Genomic DNA, 27773 nt, shown 5'->3' with positions numbered 1-27773 from the left:
AAAGTTGGGGACGGATTCCACGGGGGTGTCCAGACTGAGGCAGGAGGAGAAAGGAAGAAGGAGAAATAACCCAGAAGCTAAGAACCGTTCCTCACGCCCAACCACTCCACCCTTTGGAGCCTCCGGCAAGAAGCAGGTGCTCAGGCTGCCCACGGCTCAGGGACCCTCAAAGATCAGTTTGCTTTTTAGGAAGGGGCTTAACTGGGGAGCTTGGCCTGTCTCCCAGCAGACAGGGGTGACCTGACCCTGGGGGCTCCGTGGTAGGCCCCAAGAGGGCAGGGGGCTCTGGGGCCCTGCTGCAGAGCAGGAAAGGCTGCCTCTGGCTGGGTGGGGGAGCTGCGTTCCCCATGCCTGGGGCCCCTAGGTGTGGACCATTTTCCTGGGGTGGCCGTTGGGCATTGCTTCCCCAGCCGGAGGGAGGGAGCTGGAGGGTGGGCTCCCAGGGGGACCCCGGCCCTGCTGGGAGGCTGGCGGTGAGTGGGCTCAGAGGTCCTCCATGGACCGAGGGCAGGATCACGGGCCTTCCTCCCAGACCCCCCGCTGAGACACAGGGGCTGTGTGGGAGAGCTTGGGGTGTCTCCCCTGGGGACCAGAGCTTGAAGGGCCCCTGGAAGCTGAAACCCAGTGGGTGGGAGGGCCTGTCCCAGGCCTCACGGAGAGATCGGAGGGCTTTCAGGTCCTGATCCTTGCTCTGTCTGCCCAGCGCCCCGGAGCTTCGAAGGGTGCACGCTCCTGAGGGAGGTGGTCGGCTCGTGGCTTCTTCCTCCCTCTGGGCCTCTCTCTTTCACCAGAAAGCCAGCTGGGGCTGGGAGCGGCCCCTCCAGCTCTTTGAGGGCAGAGGGCCCGGCCCAAAGAGAGTCTCAGCAGCCCGGCACTGGGAGCCAGGGGTGCGTGCGTGCGGGGGAGGGAGGCGGAGGCGGCGGCCCCCTCCCAGGACAGGATACTTGGTCTGTACCTGCTTCCGGGCCAGTGGCATTGCGGCTGCCGCCTCCTTGCTGAACAGGTGGGAAGGCCCAGGGATCGGGGGACGGGGTCAGCTTCCCAGGCAGGGATGGCCCCATTCCAGGGCAGGGCAGCTTCACTGTCGGGAGCCTGATGTCTCTGCCCTGGAGCCCTGCCCTGTCCTGCGACCTGCTCACCCGGGAGCCTCGGCTCACCTGTGCCCGCCTGCCCCGGGCTCGCAGCCCCTGCCTCTGGTGGCCACCCGGGCGTTCACTGCGCCTCACCCCTGCCGTGAGCCACCAAGCTCCCCGGTGGCCCCCCGTGGTGACAGAGAGGTGCGGAGGGCTGGCCTGAGCCCTGGTCCCGGCCTGGGGCCAGGCCGGTGTGCCCCGGACACCCCACCATGGTCTGGGGAGCCGTGGGGCGGGCGGCGCGGCTCAGACGTCGGTGCTGACGCTGCGGCTGCGGGAGAAGGCCTCCCGCATGGCCGACAGGCGGTTGGGGTTGAGCGCCTGCAGCCCCCCAAAGCCCCCGGGGGACAGCTCCGCGTCCTCCTGGCCGACGCTCTGGTAGGCCACGCGCTCCCCGCCGTTGCGCACACCCTCGTCCTCGGGCTCCTGCAGGAAGAAGGTGGGCGGCTCGTAGTGGGAGCAGCTGCGGCAGAGGGCGCGGGCCTGCGGGGTCTTCTGGCTGAAGGAGGTGGAGGCGGCCGGGTAGAGCGCCGGCCCGTTGGTCAGCACGAGGCTGCGGCTGCCGGGCAGCGGGGGCAGGTGCGACACGGCGAAGTCAGGCTCCTCCTCGTCCTCCTCCGACTCCTCCTTCTTGCAGCAGTAATACTGCGGGCGGAGGGCAGGTGAGCTCCGGCCCCCGCCCACCCCCCACGCGGGGCGGCCACGCTGCGGGGAGCACGCTCCGGCCAGACCCCCCCACCCCCACCCCCTCCGAACTGTAGGAAGGACCTGGCTGGTTTCATCCCCGCAGGAGGCAGGGCAAGGGTCATCGCCATTTTGCCGATGGGGAAACTGAGGCACGGAGGGCTGGCAGCCTCACGGTGGGTGCTGGGTTGGGCTGCCTTGCTCTGCACTCAGGGCTTCCCCTCCTCTTGGGGAGATGTGGAGGGCCCGGGGGCTCACCCGCGCTCCCCTGTTCGGCAGCTGCGTGCCCCTGGCTAAGTGCCTCACCCTCCCTAAGCCTCCTGGCCTCTCCTAGGTGAGGTGCCCCCGGTGGCCCCCATCCTGAGCCCCCAATCTGGGTCCCAGGCCAGGGCCGTCTGCTTTGCCCCTTCTGCAGGACCTGACCCTTCCCCTCTTCCTGGGCCCCAGCCCTCGTGGGTAGGGTGGGGGGCTCCCTCCTCACACCCCCCTCAGCGCCCGGGGGCAGTACCTGGAGCCGACAGTAGCACAGAACGGCGATGATGCAGAGCAGAATCACAGTCGCCAAGATGCCCCCAGTGATGACCACGGTCCCGGCTGTCATCCGCCCCCTTCTCCATCAACAGCCTGCAACACAGGCCACCGGCGCCCCTGGAGCACCCTCGCCAACTCGCGGCCGAAGCAGCCCTCCCCCCTTGGGGAGTCAGGGAGATGGGCTGAACGGGGGACGTCGAAACCCCAGGGCATCCGCGCGGGAGGGAGAGGCAGGAGGAGACCCAGGCCGGCTCTGCCTCCCTCTCCGGGCCTGGCCTCCACACCTGGACGGGCCGAGGCTGGCGCGGGCGCCCTCCGGCACTCGGCGCAGCGCGCTCTCAGGGGATGGCGCCCTTCCAGCACGGCTCTCCCGAGCACACGCATTTTTAAATTCACCCAAACACAGTCAAGCTGAACATATGGTTTTGTAACCTAACAGTCTCTTCCTTATTTTTCCATATCATTACATCTTCTCCCGCGACATGATTTCTAGGCATAGCCCATCCTGTGACATAACCGATCTGGTTTCTTATAAAAATTTTGTGTTGGGGTAAAACGCGTATTGCGGTGGTCCGAGAAAAGATATTCCAAGTAGATGTGTTTCAGTAAGCGCTGTTGTGGCTAAATGCTTAGAAGTGGGCTTTCTAGGCCAAAGGACAAGGCCCTTTGTAAACTCTCCGTCACGGCACAAGTCGCAGACACCCAAACAGGACGGACGAGCGTCCTTGGCCGCGCTCCGGTTAGCCGTTCCGACCGTCCAGCCGGGCGCCGGTGAACCCGGTCTAGAGCGAAAGCTCCCTGCGGGGAGCAGTCACGGATGCCGATTCTCACCAGGGCCTGGTCCGAGTTACAAAGGTTTGACGACGGCTGGCAACGTTCCGGGGTGGCGAGCAGGGCTCTCCCGCGAGCCGGCGGTCGCTAGCTCCTACACACCCTGCTCTAATTTGCCGTCGCTCCTCTGCAGGGGTATGGCGTGCGGTGGGGGCGAAGTTAAGGGTAGTACAGGAAATCCCAGAGCGCATCAGTTTAGTGCAAAGTCGGGCAGATAAAGACTTAAAAAAACAAAAAAACCCTCCATCAGCTCCAAAGTGCCTTTCTACAGTGCGTTCGAATCAGGCTCCAGTCCCATTTGGCTTTTTCGACTCTAGAACACGTCCGTTCCCTCCCTCTCCTCGTCCACTCCCCGCCAGGTTGTTTATCGAAGAAACTGGGCCATTTCTCTGACCTGGAGCTGGCTGGGTCTCCTCCAGTGGCCGTGGCCCTCTATTGCTGTTTTGTCCCTACACTGGCTTCCGGTCACATCATCTCCAGGGACTGAGACTCCGTCCCTCTCGTCGCCGTGTCAAGAATAACCAGTGGGTTCAGCTGCTGTGGGCCCAGCTCCTCCACCGCAAAGTTTCACATCGGCCCCTCCACCTGGTTGAATTAACAGCCTGTGGGGTTGTCCCCGAGACCCACTATTTCATCAGGGACCGCAAAGAGTGACCTTTTGAACACTATGATTCCTTCTGCTTTTCTCAACTCTGGTCCCTCTCTAAGGAACTCTCCTCCCTAAGACCTACGTGGTTATCCTAAAACACAGTCTGCAGGGAAAGGCCCGGAAGTCCAGTTCTGTATCAGTTTTCACAACATGTTGGGTCCCCGAGAGCTGTGTGGTGGTTTCCTAATATCACTGTGATCTCGTGGATTTTTATATATTGAATGTACTTTTTGGGTGTTCAAAGGATCCCAGTGGGATTGTGGGTTTGGAGGCCCCTCCATGTTCACTCCTATGTCATTTGGATGGGACCCCCCCAATCCTTGATAATAGTTGACTTTTAGGCTTGTAGGTTCCAGCTCATCTTAACTTTGGGACCTACGGTTCCTCTGCCACAGCTGGGGTCTCTTAGTGGGAAGGGGTTTGTAGAGAACATAGTCTGAGCACTCGGGGTGTTAGCTGCCCCTGGGTTTTTATTGGTTCTAGGCTTTTTCAGATACCAGAGCCAGGGAAGGAATGGATACACACACACACATACATGTATACATATATATGTTTTAGGAAGAGGAAAATAAAACATAAGTCTATGTTGACTTTATTCCTTATTTATTTTGCCCTGCTATATACAATAATTTTGAAATAACATCACCAGTATTTTTACTAACACGTCTACTGAATGCAACATGATACTTACTGTGTTCCCTTTTTTGTTCTTACCCCCGAGGGGTGGATGGTAAAAAGACTATCTCAAAGTCACTTGAAATAATTCCTAGGATGGCTTTTCCAACTCGATACTCAGACTCACTTATTCCAGTGAGTTCTTAGGTTTTTTCCCCTTAATCAATATAGTCTCTGCCTTGTAATGGTAGAGAACATTTGGGTCCAAAGTCAAAAGCATAAAACCAGGTGCATTCGGAGAGGTCACCCTTCCTGGCTGCCCCTTGATCTGTCCCAGAAGGAACAATTTTACTTAGTTCTAGGTTTACCACCCATGGCTTCTTTCTAAAAATACAAGCGAATATACCTCTTTCCTTCTCTTAAGCCAGAAGGGCATTCGGCAGATACTTCCCGCCCCTTCGCCGCCTCCCCAGGCCGCCCATCCCTGCATGGACCACATGCGCCCTGGTCACACGGAGCACCCCCAGGGACCCCCGCGGAGCCTGGCTGCTTTTCTGGGCTCCGTCGTGCTCTGTGGCGTGGGGGCACCGTTCCCATGATTTCCTCCTTTTTACGGTCACAGGAACGTGCAACGAAGAGCTTTGTGGCGTGTGCGTTTCTAAAGTTTTTGGATAAACCTTGCCAAAGACTTGCTGGAATCTGGGCCCATTTTTCCCCCTTCCAGGAATGTGTGAGATTTGACATGGGATTTTCATTCGGAGACTCAAGATCTGAGCAGTTGGTGCATGGGAAGGGAGGGCCCGGGCAACAGTGGAGGGAGGGGTCCAGCAAGGGGGAAAGGGCAGGGGTTTCCCTGCAGACTCTCCGGTTAGCTGGGGAGGGGCCCAGCACCCCGTCCACAGATGGCGGGGAGCACAGCCCTGCACTGACATGGAGAGTGTGCTGGGCTGGGAACCCAGACTCTGGACAGACAGACAGACAGTAAGGCAGATCTGGACAGACGCAAAGTGATGACACAACGAGACCCAGCCTCACAGACAAACTCAGACAGAGGTGCGGACAGGGCCCAAGCCAGGAAGACAGAGTGCAGGCCACAGCAGACAAAGCAGGAGCCCCAGGGACCCCCGCATTCCTGGGCACCCTGCCGGGCAGCTCCCACCCGCCTTGGCCCCCCAGCCGGCGGAGGCCAGCTGGCCTGCTGGCCCTGCCAAGGGTGCAGGCCGACCTGGGGCCGGATCCAGGGAGCTGGGTGTGCAGGCGAGGCGGCTGGCGGGGGGAGGCTGTGTGGGGGCCAGGCCTGCTGTCCAGATGCATTTCATGCTTTTCCCTGAGGTGAGGCAAAGCAGAGCCGACAGCCGCTGGCCCGACTCCCCTGCACCCTGCCCTCCTCTGGGGCTCTCAGGGCACCACAGGCCTCCTCATCCTTGCCCCGAAGGGACCAGGAAGCGGCAGGGGAATGGACCCCAGGCGGCCCTCCCTAGTGTCTGTGGCGCCGTAGGAGGGCCGAGCGGGCCCTGGCACCCTGACTTTGCAGACGTGAGGTGAGGTTCGGAGATGAGCGGCGCCATTTCCCGCGGCCCAGCCAAGCCCCAGCACCCCGCCCAGGTGGGCTGGGGCGCACCATTCCGGCCCACCACCCCGAATCCGGGGCCTCCCAAAGGGCCCTGGCCTCTGCACCGTCCTGCCCAGCACTTGCCAGGTGGGACCCCCGGGAGACCCCGCGGGTGTGGTGGTTCCCACACCCACACGTTTGAAGACGAGCAAACCAGGGCTGCCGGGGGCCAGCGCTAGTCGTTCCGGGGCCCGGGCGGAGGTCAGACCGGCCGCAGCATCACGTTTTGGGGCTGAGCCGGGCCCCCATTGCACCCCACCGTGCGAAGCCCTGCAGCCCGCGGGTTTCCGGGCGCTACCCAGCCCCGCTCTCCTCTCCAAGCCTGGTCCTCGGCCGTGTGTTTGTATCCCGCCTGCCCGCCCTCTGGCCGTGACTCGCCGGGGTCGCCGTGGACGCGTGTCCCAGGCTGAGCCAGTCCTTCTCTCTCCCCCAAGAAACGGGCCCGGGACCCAGCCCTGGCCTGTCCCTGCCGGTCATCCAACCCAAGGCGGAGAGACAGGCGCCCTCAGCCACGCACGCAGGCCGCCCGAGGAGCTGGCCCTGGCTGGGGGGGGCGGAAGCGCGCAGAGCCCAGAGACGGCCCGGCCGCGGCCCCGACCGGCGCAAGTGCAACTCCCTCCCCGCGTGCGCACAGTGACTCTCTGTGTGACCGTGTCACCTTGCCTAAGTTTCTGTTCTTTATGTCCCAGAAGATGATTTCGCTCCTGCTTGGTCACTGAGGGCACTTACTCAGCTCGCAAGAGTCAAGAGACGCCGCGCAGGGATCGAAGCTCTGCTGGGCAGTCCAGCGTCCCCAGGCCCCGGCACCCCGCAGACGCCCTAAAGCCAGCCTGGCTCCCCCCCGCTAGTTGTGCCTCCGTTCTCGCCTGGCCCGGCGGTGACGTCAAAGGTCCCACCAGGGCCGGCGTCCTGCGCCCGGATCGCTACCGGTAACACACGTGTCCCTCCCCAGCTCTAACTGCTCTGTCAGGTCCAGGAGGACGATGGGGGAGTGGCCGTGGTGGCCACAGGGCCCCTCTCCAGTGTCTGAGATCCCGGAGGCCCCTTGCTCGGCCTGGCTCTCGGGGTCCCTCCAGCGGCAAGCAGCCTGCTGGCGTGACGGGAAGGGTGCCGACCCAGGCCGGGCGCCCAGGGCTGTCAGCAGCCACGGCTCCAACACCAGGGCCACGTCCAGCTGGAGCGTCTCCGTCTCGCTCTGCAGATACACGCATGCCGAGGGCAGCAACACCCGCGGCGGGCGCCAGGCCCGGGGCCAGGCCCGGCCAGCAGACGCGCACACGGCTGGCGGGTCTGCCTCAGCCCGCGCCTGTCATCCGTCCACAGCTAACTCCAAACACCCCCTCTGAGGGACATGGCCTCCCTCGGGCCCACCCTTCTGCCACCCTCTGTCCTGGTGGTGTCCATCCCCAGGACGCCCTTCCAAGACCCAGAGCACGCTGCCACCTCCTCCAGGAAGTCTTCTTGAATTTCTCAATCCTGGGAATGCCAGGGCTGGGATGTCCCACTCCTCTACTTAGTGGTAGAGGCTGGGGACAGGGAGGCCGAGGCCAGCGACGGGGAGCGGGTGTGGCTCATCATGACCTCACACGTGCGTCAGTGGAAGAAGGGCTGTCAGACGCGTGCTTCTCCGACACCATGGGGACGAGCCCGAGAGGCCCTCATCCTGCCCAACACGGGGGTGGGGGCAAGTGAGGAAAGTCCTGCCATGTACTTGCTGGTCACCCTGGGTCAGAGGCCTCTCTCTGGGCCTCAGTTTCCTTATCCTGTAATGCGGGTATGCCCGGGTTTAGAGGCCAATTTCTGCAGCTCTGGAAGTGAAACATCTAAATTTGTGTCTAACCAGCCCAGCCTGCCGGGGGCTGGGGTGATGGACACGCAGGGCAGACGCTGAGGACTGCAAAGGTCAAAGCGTCAGCCATGGATCTGGGCCGTACAGCAAGACGGCCTCCCCCAGGGCGGGCAGAGCAGAGAGCTGCGGGCTCATCGGGTGATGCTTCCCCGGGAGCCTGGAGGGGATCAGGCTGCCCCAGTGGCCCCTGGGCACCTCTGTCCTGAGCATGGCAATGCTGAGGGCCCAGGAGACCAATGGAGAGCTCTGGGGGTCAGGGCTGCTGACAGGTGGCCTGCCCTGGGGTCACCCCAGGGGGCTCCCTGGAAGGAGGGGCTGGCTGGGCTGCCGGAGGAAGGGATGGCTGTGGGGGGGGTGGAGCAGAGAGGTGCTGGCAGACCCAGGGCCGGCCTGGTGGACTTCCTCCCCTCAAGTCTTCACCACCCTGCCGGCCGAGACGGTTTGGCTGGGATCGCGCTGAATTGTTCATCTGCCCCTTGGGACCATAAATGGTTTTAAAGCTTTATAAACAGCTTTGCTTCCCTGTCCCCACCCTCGGTTTTTACAGGGACCGGCTGTGAGATGGGGCCCGCCTGTGTGCCCCCGCCCCCACCCCTGGCGTCTGGGGAGGGGGCTGGGCAGGGGAGCCAGCGGCTTTAGGAGCAGGTTGTCTCCGGAGCAGGAAGACCCGATGGGCTGGTGTCGGGGCTGGTTTGCAGGAAACACCTGGTGGCCCAGCCAGACGCCAGCCTCCACCTGCCTCCCCCCACGGAACCCCCTCCCCACAACCACCTTCCTCTGGCAGAAGACCCCCGGGCGGCTGCCATCTGGACCACACGTCCTGCACCAAGCTTCAGACTCCTGTTTTCCTGTTCCTCTCGCCCCGTCCCCCTGCCAACTCCCCCACCCCCCCAAGCCCCAACCCGTGCAGGGTCATGAAAGCTTCTGTCCACTGCATTCACCTTAGATGCCCGGTGCTCCTTTAGGAGCCAAAGAGAAGCCGAGCCCGGCACCCTGGAGCCCCAGCCGGGCCTCTGGCTCTTCTCCACCAGCGACTTCCAAACCCACCAGGTACCAGAACGTGGGGGCGCCCGGGACACACGTGGATGCCCGGGCCTCCCTGAGTCTGTAGGGGGCCCTTGGCATCGGCTTGTGGGACCAGCAGCCCTTCCAGCCAAGGGATGAGGTCGCCACTCGCTTCCAGATGGGGAAACCGAGGCCGGGGGAGCCCAGCAGAGGGTCCTGCCTCCCTGCAGGCCTCGCCCTGTCCCACTGTCTCGTCAAGGGCTTATGGAGCGCCGGCCCGCCTTTTCCTGCACAAACACGTCTGTCTGGTTACAAAAGCTCCTGCTACCTGGAAGCCCAGGGGCCCCGTGGTCCTGAGCGAGAGCGGCCGCCGAGTTCCTGTCTAGACCTCCTCCACATTTGTTCCTAATTTCACGCTCCGCGGGCTCCCGGATTCCTGTGTTTGGTAATGAATAGACAGGGCAGTTCTCAGCGGCTCTGCGGCTGGTCTCAGAGATACTCTCCAGAGCCTGGCTTGGCTGGGCCGGGTCGGGCTGGCGGCGGGGCCTGGAGGCCTGGAGGCCTGGAGGGGTGCTTCCCAGCGGCCCCTGGAGATCTCCTCTCCAAGCTCCCCAGACCACAGCCCACCTGGTGCTGGGCCCAGAGAATATCCATGTGGGGGGGGGTGGGCACGGGGTGGGGGTTGCGGCTGGGGAGCGGGTGCCCTGGGCTGGCCTGCCACACGCCGTGGGCACCTTGAAGGACTGCCATGAGGGGCACAAGGCACTGGCCGTATCTGGGGTCCACAGGCTTCCAGAAGTTGTCCCTGCTGGAGAGCCCCCCACCAGGGTCAGCACTGGGGAGCAGGACCTTGCCTGGGGTTCCTGGTCTGTCCCCACCACCCAGCCCAGAGCGCACAGCAGGTGCTCAATGCTCAGAGGAACTTCGAGTGAGCGCAGGGGGGTGGTGAGCGGGCAGGGGGGTGGTGGTGAGGGGGTGAGGGGGGCTGGGAGCTCTCGGGGAACGAGGGGAACTTCCAGGACAGACCCAGGCAGAGCCAGGAGCCCTGGGCAGTGGGACGAGGCGGGAGACCCATCCAGCTCCTTCTTCCCCTCGACGCCCCCCCCCCCCCCCGCACGGCTGCCCCACCGCGCTCCCCAGGCCACGTGGGAAGCGGGGAGCACATGCATGTCTTTGCAGAGTGACCCCACGCACTCAGTCCGGGGGCAGACCGCTGCCGGAGAAACGAAGCCTCCCCCTGAGCAGCGACGTCTGGTCCCTGTGTCCCGTCCGGCGGCCCCGGATGCTGCTGAGGCTGCGGACGCGAGGCCGTGTGCTGCAGGGAGGGCACCGAGTGGCCACCCCAGGCCCTGGGTGGCTCGGGGCCTGAGCCGCGGCCAGGAATCTGGAGGGAGTTGCTCCGGGGGCCGCACTGGCACCGGCCAGGCGCTCAGCTTCCCCACTGCCTGGGAAAGAGGGCACCCCCAGCCTGGGGGCCTTCCTGCCTCCTCTGACACGGTCCCCAGGCAGCCGCCATCTCCTTCCTCAGGAACCTTTGGGAAGGCCCTCCTGGCCTCTGTCACGGAGCCCTGCCAAAGCCACCCAGATCCTCCTGGTCCTTTGGGGCACCTTTGGGGCATGCAAACCTGCCAGTGGAAGGCCAGCCTGGGGCCCTTTCATGAGCTAGGCTATTGCACTCACAGCCTCCAGAGCCTGATCAAGATTAACAAGTCCGAGCTGTCCCGTTCCTGTCGGTCCCAGAGCCCCCACCTTAGCACAGTGTCCTGCCGGGCCAGAGGGGGGGACACTCGGGGTGCATGGGGGGTCCTATGGGGATCAGGCTCAGGGGCATATGTTGCTGTCCCCTCTCTGTGCAGAGGAGGCTTACCCAGAGTCACCCTGGACATCTGGCACAGAACCAGGGTTGGGCACAGGTCAGCGGCCCTGAACTGCCTCCTTGGGCCCCAGAGTACTTGGGGGTGGTGGGGGGGAGGAAGCAAGGCACCCACTGTCTGATGCTGAGCTCCGCCATGTCCGGCCCTGGGGTCCCAGCCACCCCCAGACCTCTCCTGCCTGACCTCCCGTGGTCTGGAAGACGTACGTGCGTCTGTGCCAATCGATGCTCACGGTTCAGGCCCAAGCAACTCCAGCGCAGCAAAGACATTGGCCCGTCAGCAGAGAGGCTGCCCAGGGGTCCCCTCCGCCCATGCTGCCCTGCTGGGCTTCCTCAACCTGTCTGGACAGGCCACCGCTTCCCTCACACACTCCGGGCGGCTCCCAGGTACCCACATGAGAAAGAAGCATGGCGGGACGCGACCCTCTGCGCCAACATCTCAGTCCCTCGCAGTCCGGGCAGGTTCACCCTCACCCCATTTTACAGACCAGGACACAGAGCCAGAGCCGTGCACAGGGGTCACGTGGTTCGGAGTGGGGGAGCAGGGGGTAAACCTGGCCGTGCTGTCCCAAAGCTGGTGTCTTGTCGCTCCCTCCTCCTGGCCGTCCCTCCAGCTTGCCCAAAGTGGGAGGGTCAGGACAGGCTGCGCTCCCTCCTTGCCCCACTGGACTCCGAGCACCATAAAGGCAAGACCCCGGTTGGCCACGTGTCCCTCGCCCTGTCACCAGGGGTCAGCACAGCGCGAGGATACAGCGAGGGCTCCGAGATAAGTGGGATTGGAATGGGGTTGGGTCCGGGGGCAAGCCCCCACTGACCAGGCTCTGAACTTGGGAAGGCAGGGGTGGGGTCTCGCCACGGCGGCCCCCGCCTCCCGCACCTGCCTGCCCCCAACCCCTGTGTCTCCCGGGCAGGTGGGAAGGGTGAGCCTCTGCTCCGCTGTTGCTGGGCTGCCTTTTTCTCTCCTTTAACAGTAACAGTGGGTAGAACCTGGGTTTGCAAAACCCCTTCTGCTGGTTGACTTAAACGTCGCTTTCTGCTTTCAGCTCCTCGTCCGAGCACAGAGCGCGGCTCCTGGGCCAGGTCAGAGCGTGGGAGGCGCAGGGACGGGCCCTGGCCGGGACTTCCATTTATTAAGCACACGCCGCGTCCCAGCGCTGAGCGGAAGGCACTGCCTCAAAGTGTCCCTTAACCCTCACAGGCACTCACCGCCCAGGCCCCATGCGCGTCCCCATGCGAAGACAGGGACGCGGAGACACAGAGATCACGGTGCGCCAGGGTCTAGACCCGAGGATGAAGCACGGGCAGGATCTGATTCCAGGCCTTTGCCCATCCCCGCGGCCCGGCTCCTGTGGTCTGATGAGACCCTAATGACATTTGGGAAAACCCTCGTGGCCTCAGCCTGGCAGAACGGAGCAAGCGGGGCTCGGGGATGCTCCGCTGGGCTGCACCTGTCCCCCGGGACCCCTGCAGGCCGCCGGCCGTACCCCTGGGCGGCACAGCTGCCCAGAGCAAGGAAGCAGACATCCGGGCAGGGCCCAACAGTGGGTCCCCGGTGTATGGGCCTTTCTGCCGGAGGCCCACTGGCTCCACGCCCGGGCTGCTGTCCCAGGGGAAGGACAGTGACATGTGGGAACACCCCAGAGACTGGGGATCGCTAAGGCACCCGGGGGGCCGGTCAACCACACCGAAGGAAGCGGTCATTGTATCCCTGACCCCGGCGTCATCTAGTACGTGTCCGAGGCCGACCCCGACCGTTGAGGACTCCTGTCTGCTGGAGCAGCACCTGTGGGTTTGGGGCAAGAGAGGACCCTGGACCTTTCGGTCACCGTGCAGACCTGCCGGGACCCCGAGAGAGGCCCCAGCTCTGAGCTTCTCTTGCCCCCTCTCCTGCCTCAAGGCAGAGGCTCAGCCTGGGTCCCCCGTGGCAAGGGCTCCAAGAAGCGCAGGGCCCAGTCGCGGGGGGGTCCTGGCTGGCCCTCCGAGGACTAGTGCAAGGGCCTTGGCCCTGCCGGGGCTTCGGGGTCTCCCTGCTCGGTGAGGGAGGGTGCGGTGGGGCGGGACAGCATCGCCCACAGCTCCCAGCACCGGACACTCTCGGCTCTGGCCCCCACCCCGTCCATTCCTCGTTTAGCACGGGATGCTCGGCCTTGGGCCGCTGCGACATGCACCCCCCTTCAGCCCAGCTCCCCGCCAAGCGCCAGCCCCTCGGGGGCCCCAGCAAATCGGAGATCTTCACCTGGGTCGCACCCACCGTCACTGGGGGGCTCAGCACCACTGGGTTCCCCTGGAAGGTACGGCTCAGAGCCCCAGGTGTGTCCGGGGCTGCGGAGCACAGGTGGGGCAACTGTCCTCCATGATGACCCCCGCCCGCCCCGGAGAGCAAGTCTGGACCGGATGTCCCCAGTTCCTCTGAATAAAGCCCACACTCGGCTGGGCCAGTCCCGACCCCCACCTTGGCCTCAGGATGGGGACCGCGCCATGGATACATATGCTGGTCCCAGGTCTGTCCCTACCCTATGGTCTCTAGGTTTGGGACGCCCCCGGGGACCACTGCTCACTGCCTCCCAGGTGGCTAAGAACTTCTGGTCCTTTGGGACCGCGCTCGGGTCCTGCCTTCTGCAGGAAGCTTTTGCTCCCTCTTCCATAGGCCTGGCCCGTCTTCTGCATCGAGCTCGGTGAGGGATACGCCACTGGCCTCCCCTTGACGCGCGGGCCCTGGCGAGCAGCAGGATCTGCATATGTGCCTGTGGAGTGAGTCACCAGCCAAGACCACGCTCCTGGGAGCTGAACGCCGGGGCAAGGGGGGAGGGGCATTGGGGCCGTGGGTGAATTTCGGGGGAGAAGCCCAAACCAGCTATGGAGGGGCTCCTGTGTAGGGACAAAAGGAGCCTGGAGACTGCGGAGACCCTGACACCATTAGTTTCTGCCCCTGCTCTGGCTGTGAGCCCCGGGGGAAAGCCCGCGGCTCCTGGAGAGCTGAGAACGCTGACACCTGCGTTTGCGGCACTGGGTAGGGGAAGACGCGCCTCACCCCATTCAGGCCTCCTCCTCATCCTTGGGGTTCACAGATGAGAGAACGGGGGTCATGGACACGGTGTCCCCTGCCCAAGGGCACCTGCGCACGGCTGGTGGGAGGCAGAACTGGGGGCCGGGTCTGGTCGTGGGGGGCTTTTTCAGAAAGGCTGGCTGCCTTGGGCATCTCAAGGGTCGGACAAGCACCTGGTCCATCACTGGCAGCCGCAGGGGTCCTGCAGCCCTTGGCCCCTGTCCCCTGCAGGGGCGGTGGGTATCTGCAAGCAGTTCAGGGCAGAGCATCAGCAATCAGGAGGGCTTCCAGGAGGAGGCAGGGTGTGGGGTGGGGAGCCAGCTCCCTGTCACAGAGAGCCCAGCTCTCATAGAACAGAAAACCGACTTCTCTGACCCCAGCTTCTGCCCTCCAACCTGGCAGCCTGCGGACCATCAGCTCCTGAACCTGCCTCCGGGCCTATAACTCCTTCCCTCAGACGCCCAGTGTCACCCAGGAAGCTGGTGAGCCCAGAAACCGGCCCCGGCCAGACCTACGGATCAGGAGCCCGGGCTTTAATGAGGCCCCCAGGGCAGCCACAGACTGACCCCATGCTGTACATCAGGACCACCCGGGCAGCCCACCGCCCAGCCCCAACTGAGCCCAAATATGGGAGCATCCCCGGGGGTGGCCCAGGACCAGGTCTGCTGGGTCAGGAGGGTGGACACCTGTGAATGCCCTGAGCCACCTGCCGTGCTGGGAGCGCCGCCCCCAGGGGCCCAGGCAGCACTGGGAGTGCCCCCTCCCCGGGAGCCCAGGAGGGGCTGGGCCCTGATGCAGGCTCCCCCGCGTGGCCCTCCCTGGTCCAGGAGCTCCGGGTAGCTGTCTCCATTCTGTGGGGCTGGACACCCCCATCACGGCGAAGCCCTGCTCTGCGGCCCGGGTGAGACCCCCGGCTCCGCTTGACCGACCTCCCTCAAGTCCTGCCCCGTGGCTCCCGAGACACCTGCCGCCTCCATCATGCCCTCCGGCGTCCCCTTGCCCAGGCCGCCCTCCGCATCTCATCTGAGCCCCCGTGGCTGACGCCGTCTGTTCTGTTAGGGAGCCCTGCCACTGCCACCCGAGGCCCGGCTCGGATGCCTCCTCCTCCAGGCAGCCTGCACTCATGCCAGTGGGGGCGGGCCTCTCCCCTACTCCCGGTGCGCCTGGGAGCCGGAGAGACCTGGGTGTGAATCCGGACTCTCCTCCTTCGTGGCAGGGTCTCTCGTCTTAAAACCGGACGTTCGCGCGGGTCTCCGGCCCCACATCCTCGCTCTCCCTCAGCCCCGTTCTGCATCCGCTGACGTCGGCTGTGCCAAGCGCGGCAGTGACCGGGCCCGGGGAGCAAGACTGTCAGGACAGATGTGCACACGCGACCCGGAGCTTTAAATGCTGCCGGGGTCCGCAGGGGACGGCGGCTTCGATGGAGCCCGCACCGACCTGCTGTCCTTTTCTCTCTGTTCGGAAGCCCGTGGCTTCTCTGTCCTCAGGCTGCGGGCTCTGGGGCCCAGGCGCCTCAGCACCCAGCTCAGGGCCGGGAGAGCCCGGGGCACTTTGAAGAGTCTACTAACAGGACGAGACAAGGCCCCACACGCAGACGGCGCTGGGTGATCTTCCTGCTGTGTCTCGTGTCTGTGCACTCAGAGCTGTGGTTTTCCTCCGCGGGCACCCCCACGCTCCAGCCAAGTAGCCCCCCCAGAACCCAGGCCTGCGCATGACTCTCCTGGTCCAGGCCCCAAACATCTGGGTGTTCCCGGCCCTCCGAGCTTGTCCCTGGGTTCCTTCCTCCCGTGGCATTTGCTGTCCCTGCCCTGCCTAGGAAACCCGCCTGGCCAGAGGATCGTTCCCTGGGCCTCCCAACCACACGCTACATGGTCTTGCCTCTGGGACTCTGGCGGTATTCCATGGGCCCTGAACTCCCTTCCAGTTCTGCTTATTAAAATCTCTGGCTATCAGTTGGCACGCTCCTTGAGCAAGCCTTTCCTGCCCTCCAGATCCTGGGGATGGCTCTCTCTTCTGGGATCTACTAGCATCACTGTCTATACTAAGTCCTTGGCCTTTATAGCTTATCAACAATTCAACAGCAAATATTTATTAAGCTCCTGTTGCGTCCTGGTTTCTGCTCTGGGTCCCTGCATTTGAAACAGGAAGTGCAAAGGCCCAGAGACAGAAAAAGCAAGGCGGGCTCCGGGAGCTGGTGCATCAGAAGTCGCATGGTGCCAGGGTGGGTGGTCGGCGGGGTCTGTCTGCCCCCGAAGAGCCTTCACGGAGCCCTTCTGCCTGCTGCAGTTCGGTGTCTTTTCCTTCCTGAAGTGCTTTCTAGATTGTCCATCCTCACCTTGGGAGATGCACCAAGTCTCCCTGAGGTCAGAGACAGAGCCCTCGGAAAGGATTCTAGAGAACACTGCTCACGGCCACACGGGTCCAGGAATAGTTCCTGCTCCCAGCTCTTAGAGGAGAAGTTCGTAACACAGAGGGGCCGGACTGAGGGATGCTGAGAAAAAAAAAAAAAAAAAAAAGCCAGAGCGGGAAGAATCAAACCATTTCCAAATAACAGCCGCAGCCCAGAACGGGGCTGGCAGACAGGCACAGGGTGAAACTGGCCACGTGCGGCATCCAGTGGAAAGTGACCTGGCATGCGAGGAAGCCCACAGAACAATCCAAAATAAGGAGGAACGTCAGTCCTTCGGGACCAACCCGGCAATGGCACAGGCGACGGGCTTAGGAGGCAGGACGTTAAAATAGCTCTGGCGGCGGTCACTGCCGTGGTCCGAACTCGGGAGGAGGAACTGGGTGCATCAGGTAGAAACCCAGGTGACACTGGACAGAACCAAAAAAGTTTTCAGAGATTATAAAAAGCCTCGTCGCCCAACGACAAACACACGGGATGGGATTAATGTCAGATTAGATGCCACGGAGGAGGCGGGCTTGGGGACGCGGGGAGAAACCGCCCAAGGGACACGGCGCAGGGACAGACCCTGGGCGAGGGAGCAGGGCTGCGGGACAGCGGGGGGCAGCGCGCGGACGTCCTGGCGAGGGCGGTGGGGCCAGGAGACCGCAGGCGGCAGCGGTGAAGCAGGGAAAACGCACCGACCCGGAATCTTCGATACAGCAAAGATCTTTTCGAAATTACGGCGAAATAAAGAGCAGCATGAGGACCTCTCCTCCTCCTGGCTCCCAAGTCCCCGGGGCAGGGTCACAGCCCGGCTCCTGGCCAGGGCACGCCCTCTGAGTCTATTGCTGGAAGATTCTTAATTTCTCATTGCGTCTGGGTCTCTCGCGGTCTAGCCTGAGCGCGGGCCGGGGAGTCGTGCGGGAAAGACTCTGCTCATGGGGGACGGCGTGGAATCAGGCTTGTTTCAGGTAAGCCCAGGTGAGGAAGCAGCAGCCCTCTGAGGGCTCCCGCTGCAGGGGACCCCAACGTCCCGGCCCCACAGCGTGGGCACAGGAGGCGCGAGGCACGTTCTGTAGGACGACCTGTGCCATGTAGTCACCTCCCCTATCCCCACAGGAGTGTAAGAGCCAAAAGGACATCCGCATAAGGTCTTTGAAAACAATAAACCAGACACACACACACACACACGTCCTCTGGCGGTTCACAAGGTTCCCGTGGTTTCCACGGGCGCCGTCGTAAGCTGCGTGCACCGAGGGAAGGAGGTCAGCTCTGCTTAACCCAACAGGCCGGGCGCCCGGACCTGGCCGCTGGCAGGAGAGAGCAAGCAAGCTGGAGGGTCCGCGCTCTCCCGCGCTCTCCCGCGCACCCCGTGATCCCTGCCCCCTGAGTCTGGACAGCTGCCTGCTGTTCAAGACGAATTTTCAGGTGCAGCATCAACTCCGAACACAGCCCTGTGAGTTAGGAAGACAAAAGTCCTCATCCTTATTCACAGGGGGATCCCCCAGGGAAGGGGGTCGGCGGGGTGAACGGCTGGGCTGTGGCCGCACTTGTCCAACTCCCAGAGCCCCCTCCTGTGTCACCACCGAGGCGACCCTGTGCCTGTTAGCTGCCCTGACATTCCCGCCGTAGCCAGGCCGGCCCAGAGCCGATGGTGGGGGGCACGACCACCTCCTTGTCCCAGGGCTGTGTGCACGCGTGCACATGTGCGTATAGATCGTTAACCTTAAGAACACGAGAGCTGGCGACTGTCTTAGCAAAGCGTGTGCTCCGGAATATACGTATGCAGCACGGAACGGCCGCTCGGACTGACCGATGTTTGTGCTGTCGCTTGCATAAGAACACGAGAGCTGGCGACTGTCTTAGCAAAGCGTGTGCTCCGGAATATACGTATGCAGCACGGAACGGCCGCTCGGACTGACCGATGTTTGTGCTGTCGCTTGCATAAGAACACGAGAGCTGGCGACTGTCTTAGCAAAGCGTGTGCTCCGGAATATACGTATGCAGCACGGAACGGCCGCTCGGACTGACCGATGTTTGTGCTGTCGCTTGCACATGTTGAATTGCAGTTCTCGCTGTGCTTGGATAAATACACGTGTGTGTATGTGTGTACACGGCACGTGTGCATAGGCACATGTGTGTGAACAACAGAGGAGCTCAGGCAAAGGTGGGCTGAGTGACCTGGCGGTCCCAGAGGGACTGGCGGGACAGTGCAGCAGCTGGGGGATGTGCTGTGGGCTCCACTGCCCCTTGGGCACCCCCCTGGGAGTTCGGATGCCATCCACGGGACCCGGAGCCTACCAGGGAGACCCCTGGATCCCTGCCTTTGTCTGAGGTCAGCGCAGCTCATTCAAGGCAGGACCCCCACCCCCGCCCCGGTCCTGAGGCTCAAGGCAGGGTCTTGAGCCGGGTGGGGAGCCAAAGGCCTGCTGGAGCCTGGGAGGCCAAGCCGAGGAGGCGGCAGGGCGAGTCCCAGACACCGAGAGCCGTGCGGCCGGGCGGGTCGGAACACCTGAATGATGGCACTTGCAGTCTAAGGGTCCCCCGCTTTCCCCCTTAGACTGGGACTTTGGACGTGACCTGATCTAAGCACCTGTGCAATGAACCCCGACAGAGATCTCCCCCTGGAAACCGCAGTTCATCCAAGACGGCCAAGCGGAGGGGCTGGACACACCCTCAGGGAGGGGAGGGGGCAGCGCCGCCTCTGGCTCCGGGCCACATTCCAGGCTCTTCTCCCCTCCCGGCCGGTCACGTCAAGTTCTCTCAAGTACAAGCCACGAGGGCCCCCAGGGGGCCCACCTGTGCACAAACCTGCCGAACCTGCCATCCTGGCAGCCTCCGGGGGCGGCGGTCAACCCTCCGCCCAGCACCCACCCCCTCCGTTCATCTGACGCAGGTGGGCCCTGGGCCCGGAGCACAGACCCGCCTGTGTCCCCTTCACCGGGCTCTATCGCTACCAGTGAGTCAGCGGCTCCGCTGGAAACTTCTGGGGGCCGCTCTGCCACCGCAGCAGTCTTGGGTGGCCCGGACTCCAGCAAAGACCCTGCCTGCAGCAATCTGTTTCATATCAACTTCCCTCCGTAAGAAAACTGGGCTCAGCCATTTCTCAGGGAGTGTAGGCGTGTTGTTGAAAGAGTGCGTCGCACAGATTAAGTGATGGGTTTTTTTTTTGTTTTTCTTTTCTTTTTTGTTAAACCAGTAGTTGTTGTCAGTGAAAAATGGCAGCATTAACCCCAGAGGCCTGGCCGGGAGCTGAGGCCTGACCGAGGGAGACCCGCCAGCCCCAGGATGGCCCCCACCAGGACACTCCTGCTGCTGGAAAATGCCAGGCGCTGCCCGGAGCAGACCTGCTGACGCCCCGTGGGTCAGCCGGCCGTGTTCCCGCCACGGGGGCTTACGTCCATTTCTGGAACATTCTGAGTCCCTTCCTCGCTGAGGAGGCTCTGCGTGTTTGGAGGGCGCTCCTGATGGGAAAAGAGATGTCGTCTGGGGCTATAAAGGTGGGGGGGGTCTCGGTCCAGGGGGAGGCCAGGCAGAAGCCGCTCTAGCCCCTGGCAGGCGAGGAGGGGGCTCAGAACAGCACAAAACTTCCAGCCGTCCAACAATTATCTACCGAGTACTCCTATCTCTGTGCCAGGGGCTCGGCTCACAGGCGGACAGCATCAATAGGTGCCCCCCCCACTGGAGGCTCCCCGTCCCGGGTGCAGGGGGAGACCAGTCAGGAAGCCCCACAGAGCCAGCGGAACAGCGGGTCCAAAGGTGCGTGCCATGGGCTGACCTCAGGGAAGGTGACGAGGGGTCAGGGACTAGACCCTGAAGCGTGCCAGGGCTGCCGGGACCCACACTAGCCAGGAGAGGTGGTCCAGGCCGAGAGGGCAGGAAGCAGGAGAACCTCAAGGGAGGAAGGTTCTGGGCGTGTTCCAGAGCGAGCAGTGAGCCGACAGGTTGGGGGCTAGCAGGGCCGAGGCAGGCAGGTCCCTCTGGGCCGCAGCTGGGGTCTGGGCTCTGCCCCCGGCTGGGACTGGACGGAAACAGGGTACTGACTCCCTGCTGCGCACGACAGCGGGGAACCTCAGATCCACCCGGGGAGCCATGCAACGGGCTCTGCTGCCCCCCGTGCCCAGAGACCCCAGCATCTAGCACTGGGTTCCTTCCATCACTCTCCTACGGGGTGACGAGGAACCCTCACCTCCACCCCTGCGGGACGGGCACAAACGTCCCGTCTCTACGGACCAGGAAAGCAGGACGCAGAGCGGCTCAGCAATGCCTCTCGGCTCACCAGCTGGGGGGAGCCTGCGCTGGGAGCTGGGCTGAGCTGGGGGGTCCTAACCCCCTGTGCCCGTCCGAACAACCTGTGGGTTCGGCTGGCCCCCCCACCTGCTCCCACCCCTCCCTCTTGCCCTGCCCCCAGGTCTCACGGCCAGTGGTGGGGAGAATTCTGGAGAGAAGGGGGGGGGGACGCAGGGAAAAACAAGACAGCCAGTGACAATAAAACCTACCACGGAAGTGATTATGTAAGACGCTGCACCGTAAACCCAAAATTTCTTTTTTGAAATAGAAATCTGTTTGGTAATTAGAGGAAACGCTCGTGTGGGAAGTTTCACGAAGGTAAAATTAAAGTTGACTGTATTTTTAATTTTGTAAATGGGTTCGCACTGAGCCAGGAGCCTTCTGTATAATGAATGTTTTAACCAAACAAACTCCAAACACAGGTAAATACCAGAAGCTCGCAAATTGACAATGTTACGAAGAAGTTGCTGTTTTTCTGCAAAACACGAGACTTTTTCGCTGTCTTCCTTCGAACCAAAATTGGTTCGTCATATCCCAGAATGAGCCCTCACAAAGCCATTGCTGGTTTCACAAAGTGTCCAGGGGGAGACTCTGATTGCAACAGACACACAGGTCGCGGCCCTACATGTGGTCCTTCCTGAGCCAGTGGGGTCTGCTGGGCTCTGGGAGCAGTGGGGGTGGGGTGGGGTGGGTGGGGAGTGTCCTGCCGAGAGGGCGTCTGGACGAGGCACTTGCCTTGAAATCTGAAACACGAGCATCGTTGCTTTAGGAAGGCTCCGGAAGGTAAAGAGGACGTCCATTTGCCAACAACAAATGGAAGAATCGGGACAACAGGGAGTAAGTGTGACGTTCCGACACGGCGAGGTGAGCCCCACCCCCAACGCAAGTGTCAGGGACGCAGTAAAGATGCTCCCCGGCCTCCACCCATGCCCTGGGACACACACTCCGGAGCTCCCAGCAGCCCCCGTTCCCGCTCCCAACAGTCCGGCAAAATAACCCCAGCCAACGCTAGGGGGACGCACGGGCGCCAAGCACAAAGCCGAAGCCAGGCTGGCGCTTCGGAGCTGAGACCATAAGGAGGGGTCGCCCGCTGTGCCTTGGGTCCCTCCCTCGTCGGCAGCACCGGGAGCGTGCGGAGCCTTTTCGAGCCGAGAGGCCAGATAATGAGGAAAGGCGACCTCAGTCATAACAGATTTGAGGCTCAGAGCCAAGGAGACCACGGGGAAGTGGCCAGCTGGACCCCCACCCTCGTAGGGGCGGATTGCTGGAGCGTCTTCTGTGAGGCACTGATTACCAGCCCAGGTCAACAGACCGGCGTCCCACATCCCAGTGATGGCAGAAATGCCCCACCTCCCCAGCACTCCCTCCTCCTCCCTGCCGGTTTAGCTCAAGTTCCACCTCCAGGAAGCCCTCCCTGACTGCTCCGTCTGGCCCATGGGGTATCTTCCTCGGAATCTGGGGTGCCTGCTGCCGCACACCCATGTTACAATCCATCAAGAACTTCCGGAGCCCTGCTGTCCCGTTCTGTTCACAAGCGCACACCCCCTCAGGCCCCTTCCGCCGCCAGTTCCTCTCCTGTTGGGCTCACACCCGGGATCAAGTGAATAATGCCACCCAGCACACGCGAAAACCCGGCGAACCACAGGCCGGCCCGCGGACGTGGGGCCCGGCGAACCCCGAGAAGGTGGGTCTGGATCGGCCGCTAAAACCGCAAGGGAGGGACACACGCAGAGGAGCCCCCGGAAGACGCGGGGAGGGGGGGCTGGCACGCAGTCGACTAACCTGCCCAGCGCGGGGTCGGGGGCGTGGTCACCGCGGGGACGCGGGCAGCGTTTCCTTCGTGAAAAAGCAAGGAATGCAGGGTTTGGTTTTTTTCTTTTTGAGCTGGCATAAATGGATTTTATCTAGAAATCCCTTTAGTGTATTAAAACGTGCTCCAGATCAGCTGGAGACGTGGTGGCTTGGAGGAGACCGTCACCTGCGGCAGCTTTCTGCAGGTGGCGTTGGTTTTCTGTTTCGGTGAGCAGCGTGTTTTCCAGAACAGTGTGTCTCAAACTTCACTGAGCACAGAAATCGCCCGGGGAGCCTGCTAGGGCAGAAGGTCCGGAGGGGGTCTGAGAGTCTGTGCCCAGCCAGCTCCCGGGGACGCCGACGCCGCTGCGGATGGCAGCCACACCGGGGTAGCACGGCTCCGAGTGCCGGCTCCGATGGGACGCGCCACTAAGTGCTCCGGAGGACGATCAACAACAGGGGTGAGGGGAATAAGCTGGGGGGGGGGGGCTGTTCTCCGCGGATCCGGGCCAGCAGAGGGCCCCACTGGCCAGCACCAGCCTGGGGGCGCCCTGAAGGGCCACCTCTGCCATTGCTGTTGCTTTGCAGAAACTGTGGATCTGGTCGGGAAGAAGCCAGAGCCCGGTGGTAGACGGCGAGCCAGGGCGACCCCGAGGCTGCTCCACGGCCCCGCCAGGAAACAAGCGCTGGGCGGGGCTCCCCTGGGGGTGGACCAGGCCTGGAAGAGAGGTTTCTGTGGGCATGCAGCATGCCCGGACCACCCTCCCCAGTCGGCCCGCGGAGTCCTTATCTGGCGAACGCTAGGTGGTAGATGTTAATACCATCACTGCAGAACCCAAGGCCCAGAGAGGCTAAGTCACTTCCCCAGGGACACACAGCTTGGGGAGAAACATAGCTCTGGCCAGCCCCAGTGGCCACTGCTCTCACCCACTCCACCACTCTACCAACCTGTTCTCGTGGCCAGGGAAGGTGGCAGACGAGGCTGCAGCCGTGGGAGCCTGGCCAGCCTCCACGGGGGCCTCCCGACCGGCCCAGGCTCCTCCCACCTCTGCCACCTGGGAAAGCTGAGCACAGGGGTCTAGTGACCGGCTGGGCACGACCTGGGCCCCCGCCCCGGAAAGCCCCCCGAGGCAGGCAGGCCACGTGCAGAGGACAGGCCGTACCACCGAGCCAGGCTGTGCCGGGCACTTCTGACGCTGCTGCTGGAACACAAGAGCCCCCTCGGGGGTCCGGGACCCCACCCCGCGCAGAACGGTGCTCTAGGGACACTATTGGCTCAGTCCCCAGCCCCTCCCACCACCCAGTGCTCATCCAAGCGCCTCTGCCTGGGTTAGATGGTTGTGGCTTCCCACTTCTCACGCTCCCGGTCTGGACCGACGTCGCTTCGCTCCCGACTGGAGGCAGGGGTCCCCTCCAGAGCCTTCCCGCCTCCAGCCTCGCCCTCCCAAAGCAAGCCCTCACACCGCAGCCCACGAACGTTCTCTCGAGGCCGGACCTGGCCGTGTCCCTCGCAGGCTCGCGATGCCTGCGGTTTCTGGGGACCCTCTGAAGAGAGCCACCCCCAGAGCAGGGCTTCCAAGCCTTGCCTGCTCTAACCTCCTCCTCACTCCCCGGCTCCAGAGGCCCCAGGCCTCTCACCAGGATGATTTCTTTCATCCTGCAAGGCCCCCTGGGAAGTAGGGGCCACAGTCCCATTTCAGAGCGCGGCCCAGGAAACAGCAACGCCAGACTCAGAGATGAACCCCAGTGCGAGTTCAGGGCTCTTGCCGCAGCCTAGTCTCACCCGGGGACAAGGTGGCCCCTAGAATTCCTCCTCAGACAGCCCCCGGCCAGGCGGGCTGGGCCGAGCCTGGGGGAGGAATCCCCAGCTTGAGCCTGTTCTGGGGGGGACCTCATTCCCAAAGGAACAAAGAGCTCTGAAACGAGAGACCAGCGCGCCCGCGGCCGCGAGCCGGTGCAGGGAGAGGGGCTGGCAAACACGGGAGGGGCCGGGCTTGTCAAATCCCCTCTGGAGCAAATCCAAAGGGATCGGGACACCGCAAGGAAAACCAGTGCCAGGAGGAGAGCAGAGCCAAGCTGAGAAGCCCCGGTCGTCCTGGCCTCCGCGGAGCAGACTGTGGGAAGGCTCGGGGCATCCAACACCTCGGGCAGGCCCAGTTTCTCAGTGGCCGCCGTGGGCTGTGGGGGAAGCCAGGGGACCCTCAGTTCTGCACACGAGGAGGCTGAGCGATCTGCCCAAGTTAGCCCCAGATCCACTGTCCACCCCTCCCCCAACAAAGTGCCTCTTACTGACGGACAGACACAGACTTGCTTACTGGGGAGACAGTGGCAGGGCTGGGAGCTCCGGGGAGGACAGGACAGGGGCCCTGTGGCCACTGGGCCTTGCCTCTTGCCTGGAGGCAGACACAATCGACAGACAGGTACTAGTTCTCTCCCGCAGCCCCGCCTGCTCCCTCACCCGTCCTGAGCTCCGCCATTACGCCTCACGGGATCTCACTGCCTCACTCTGTAGAGCAGGCCTGGAGGCCTCCCTGTGGGAGGCGGGTCCTGCTGTGTAGCCTCCATGGCCAGGCCATATGGCTCCCCCAGCACCAGCACCAGCGCTCAGCGATGTAGAGCCGGCGCCCAAAGGCAAGGCTGGGGGGACCGCTGGAGTGGGGGCCTCGGACTCAGGTCGGCCCCGAGAGTTCAAGACCCTCTGAGCTCCCTCGATCCTACAGCTCCTCCCAGCCTCACTGCTCGGTCCAGGGCTCTGAAGAACAGAGTGGTAACGGCTCATCAGGGACATAACACAAGCCACTCCGTCATTTCACAGCTGACACTGTGAGGGAGAGTGACTTGTCCAAGGTCATCTGGAAAGGTGGATGGAACTGGGCAGCTCGGTCTTGGCTCCTCCGGCTGTGCCCACCCTTTCCCCCGAGCGTCCTTACTCACGTTTGACGATTGTGCCGCATAAGGGAACTTGAAGCCTTGGAGGCTGCGAGGCGCTCTGTGGTAGGCGCCCCCCTTGCTGCCCTGGAGAGGCCAGGCTGGAGAAGCTGCGACACTTCTGCAGGTCAGGCTCTCGGCAGAGCGTGGCAGTGAGCGCTAGAAAGACCAGCCGATGCTCCCCAGAGCTCCCCGCGCACCCATCCCCGGCACCCCTGGGCGCGGAAGCTGAGAGAGCCTGCAGGTCCTTCCCAAACCATGCAGGAGGCCAACTCCAGGCCTTCTGAGTGAGTCCCGACCAGTGAGCCCACTGGGAACTCGAGTGGCAGGGAGACCAGAAGTCGGGGGGACCCAGGGCACAAGGATCACCCTGTTTTTTTCACCCTGTCATGCAGGCGCCCCACATCCAGTCAGATGGAAAGATGAACAAATCCCACATTGCCTGAGCCCCAGCCTGGGGAGCAAGACGCATCTGTCACAAGTTCCCAGCTCCCGAGCTCCCGAGGAAGCTTGTGGTAAGTGCACAAAAGGCCAGAGTCAACCCCTCCCCTGGGCCCAGGGAGGGCAGGCACCACCTGCTTTGGGAAGAAGAGCTCTGGTCACCGAGGCTCTCTCCTCAGTGCCGCTGGCAGAAGGGGGATGGAGGCTCTCCTAGCAAGTGGGAAATTGCTGGGTTTGGACGTTCTCATGGTGTCTGGAAATGCCCCCCCCCGCGCCCCGACCGAGAGCCTGTCCTGGCGTGAGCAGAGAGGAATGCTGGGGGGAGGCTGGCAGACTGTCCCCGTGGGCTCTCCGGAGGTCCGGCGTCCTGAGGAATGTGAAAACAGGGCAGGCAGGGGCTGAGGCCTCTGGAACACTCCCTTATCCTCGAGAAGGGTCAGTGAACTTGACCTTTGAGATTCTTGTCACTGAGTCATGGGCGCTGGCCTGAGATGTACCCTGGCAGGACCATTAGTGGCCACGTGGCCCTTGGCTTTGGGAGCACTGGACACGGGTGCGACGAGGTGGCAGAGCCGGCAGGGTGGACAGGCAATCTCTCTCAGGTCTTTGGGGTTTGGAAGGTCTTTTTATTCCTGGCTAGGAAAACGCAGACGCCAGTCTGAGACTCCTCTCCCACATTCAGCTGAGATTTCAAACAGGCAAAGGTGCGTGTGAGGCCAGTGGCGGTGACAGACGATGGGGGTTTCAGGTCAGCTGTACCATTTACTGGCTGTGTGACCTTGGACAAGGGACCAGATTTCCCTGAGCCTCAGTTTTCCCATCTGTCAAATAGGGCCAATGCCCCTTTCTCACGGGTGTTGGGTGAATTGCATGAATGATTACTCCCAGGTCGGGTGCCCGGCAGGTGTCTGGTAGAAGGCAAAGCCTCAGCAAATGGAAGGTCTTAGTTCCCGGCAGCAGAGAGAATGGGGCCAGGCTCCTCTTGGAAACTTTCTCTCCCCGATTTCCTTCATGGCCAGGCCAAGACAGAGCCCAGGCGTCCCTTGGCACAGTGGGTCCCCCGCCTCCCTTGGGCCCTCGCTGCCCACCTGGGTCCCCGTTCACGGTCCACAGACACCTCCCCGGGGGGCGCACTTCCAGGGCAGATGGAGATGGGACAGGTGGTGTGGCAGGGCTGCTGCGGGGGGCAGGGGCCTGGCTCCAGGCTGCTGCAGGGGGTGTTCCAGCCCAGGTGGGCACCAGTCGGGGCTTCCCTTCCTGCGTCCTTGGCGTCCTGGGCCCCCGCGCCCCGCGACCGCTCGGCTCTTACCTTGAACCATGGGAACGGCGCTGCCCCGGCCGGCCGAGGACTTGGGCGCACGTGACGGGGCGGTCCGGCGTCCGTCCCGGGCAGGGCGCAGCTACCGGCGGCCGCTCCTGCCCAGGCCACGGGCTGCGGCGCCTGCTGGGGCAGGGCGGGCGAGCCTGGCGCTGGGGAGGCCCGGAGGCCCGCGGGAGACGACTGCGTGCCGGGGCGGGAGCCCCCTGCCAGCTCCGGCTGCGGCCGCGGCGGCTCGGGACGCGCAGGCTGGCTCCCTGCGAGCGGCACGCGCGGCTCCCTCCCAGTCCCCGGCGCGGGGCGCGCGCTGGCGGGAGGGCGCGCGCCCGAGCCGGCGGGGAGCGCGCCGCCGGTCCCGCGCGCGCCGCCGTCGGGGGCGGCGGGGAGCGGTTTGGGAGCTGTCCCTGGTGCTGACGGCTCATCTGCCTGGGGCCGAGGCGGGCCGAGGCCCTGAGACCTCCCGCCGGCCTGGGGGGCGCCCCGGTCCCCGCCACGCGTCCTGCGGGGGCTCCCGTTGCTCTTCGCCTGCTTTCCGGCGCTCCCCGTTTCCACAGCGCTGGGATTGGGAGTCAGGCTGAAGCTGCTGCTGCTAACCCCACAGTGCGACCTTGGGGCAAGTTCTTCCCAGGGGAGGGGGAGTCTCTGGTCCTGAAATGAGTCACCTGTCGGGGTGGTCTGAGAACGCGGGGCAGGGGCGTCCAGGGGCCTGACACACAGTGAGTGCGCAGCAAACGCTGGTCTTTATCGCGGTTTGTTTCCAGTTCCTGGCGAACAACCAACCACCTGGC

At 63.4% G+C, this 27773-nt stretch overlaps 1 protein-coding gene and 1 long non-coding RNA gene across 3 annotated transcripts; one reads left to right on the top strand and one right to left on the bottom strand.

The window, feature by feature from the left end:
• Window positions 1–96: 96 nt before the first annotated feature.
• FAM163B (family with sequence similarity 163 member B) lies at window positions 97–27286 on the bottom strand. 2 transcript variants are annotated; one of them, XM_082696270.1, is made up of 3 exons: window positions 26977–27286; window positions 2326–2441; window positions 97–1778 (listed from the first exon to the last, which is right to left on the bottom strand). In XM_082696270.1, the coding sequence occupies exons 2-3, from the start codon at window positions 2416–2418 to the stop codon at window positions 1380–1382; spliced, it is 492 nt and encodes a 163-aa protein (XP_082552396.1). In that variant the 5' UTR covers window positions 2419–2441; window positions 26977–27286; the 3' UTR covers window positions 97–1379. The 2 variants fall into 2 exon arrangements, with proteins under 2 accessions (XP_082552396.1, XP_082552397.1); XM_082696271.1 differs by lacking the exon at window positions 26977–27286 and adding an exon at window positions 6785–7024.
• Window positions 12931–14407, top strand: LOC309845927. The gene is made up of 3 exons (XR_014301607.1): window positions 12931–13073; window positions 13430–13533; window positions 14231–14407. It is a non-coding gene; the product is annotated as an uncharacterized lncRNA (long non-coding RNA).
• Window positions 27287–27773: the final 487 nt, after the last annotated feature.

This window comes from Mustela nivalis, assembly GCF_964662115.1.
Source record: "Mustela nivalis genome assembly, chromosome: 13".
NCBI lineage: Eukaryota > Metazoa > Chordata > Mammalia > Carnivora > Mustelidae > Mustela > Mustela nivalis.
This window is presented reverse-complemented; position numbering and strand designations above follow the sequence as displayed.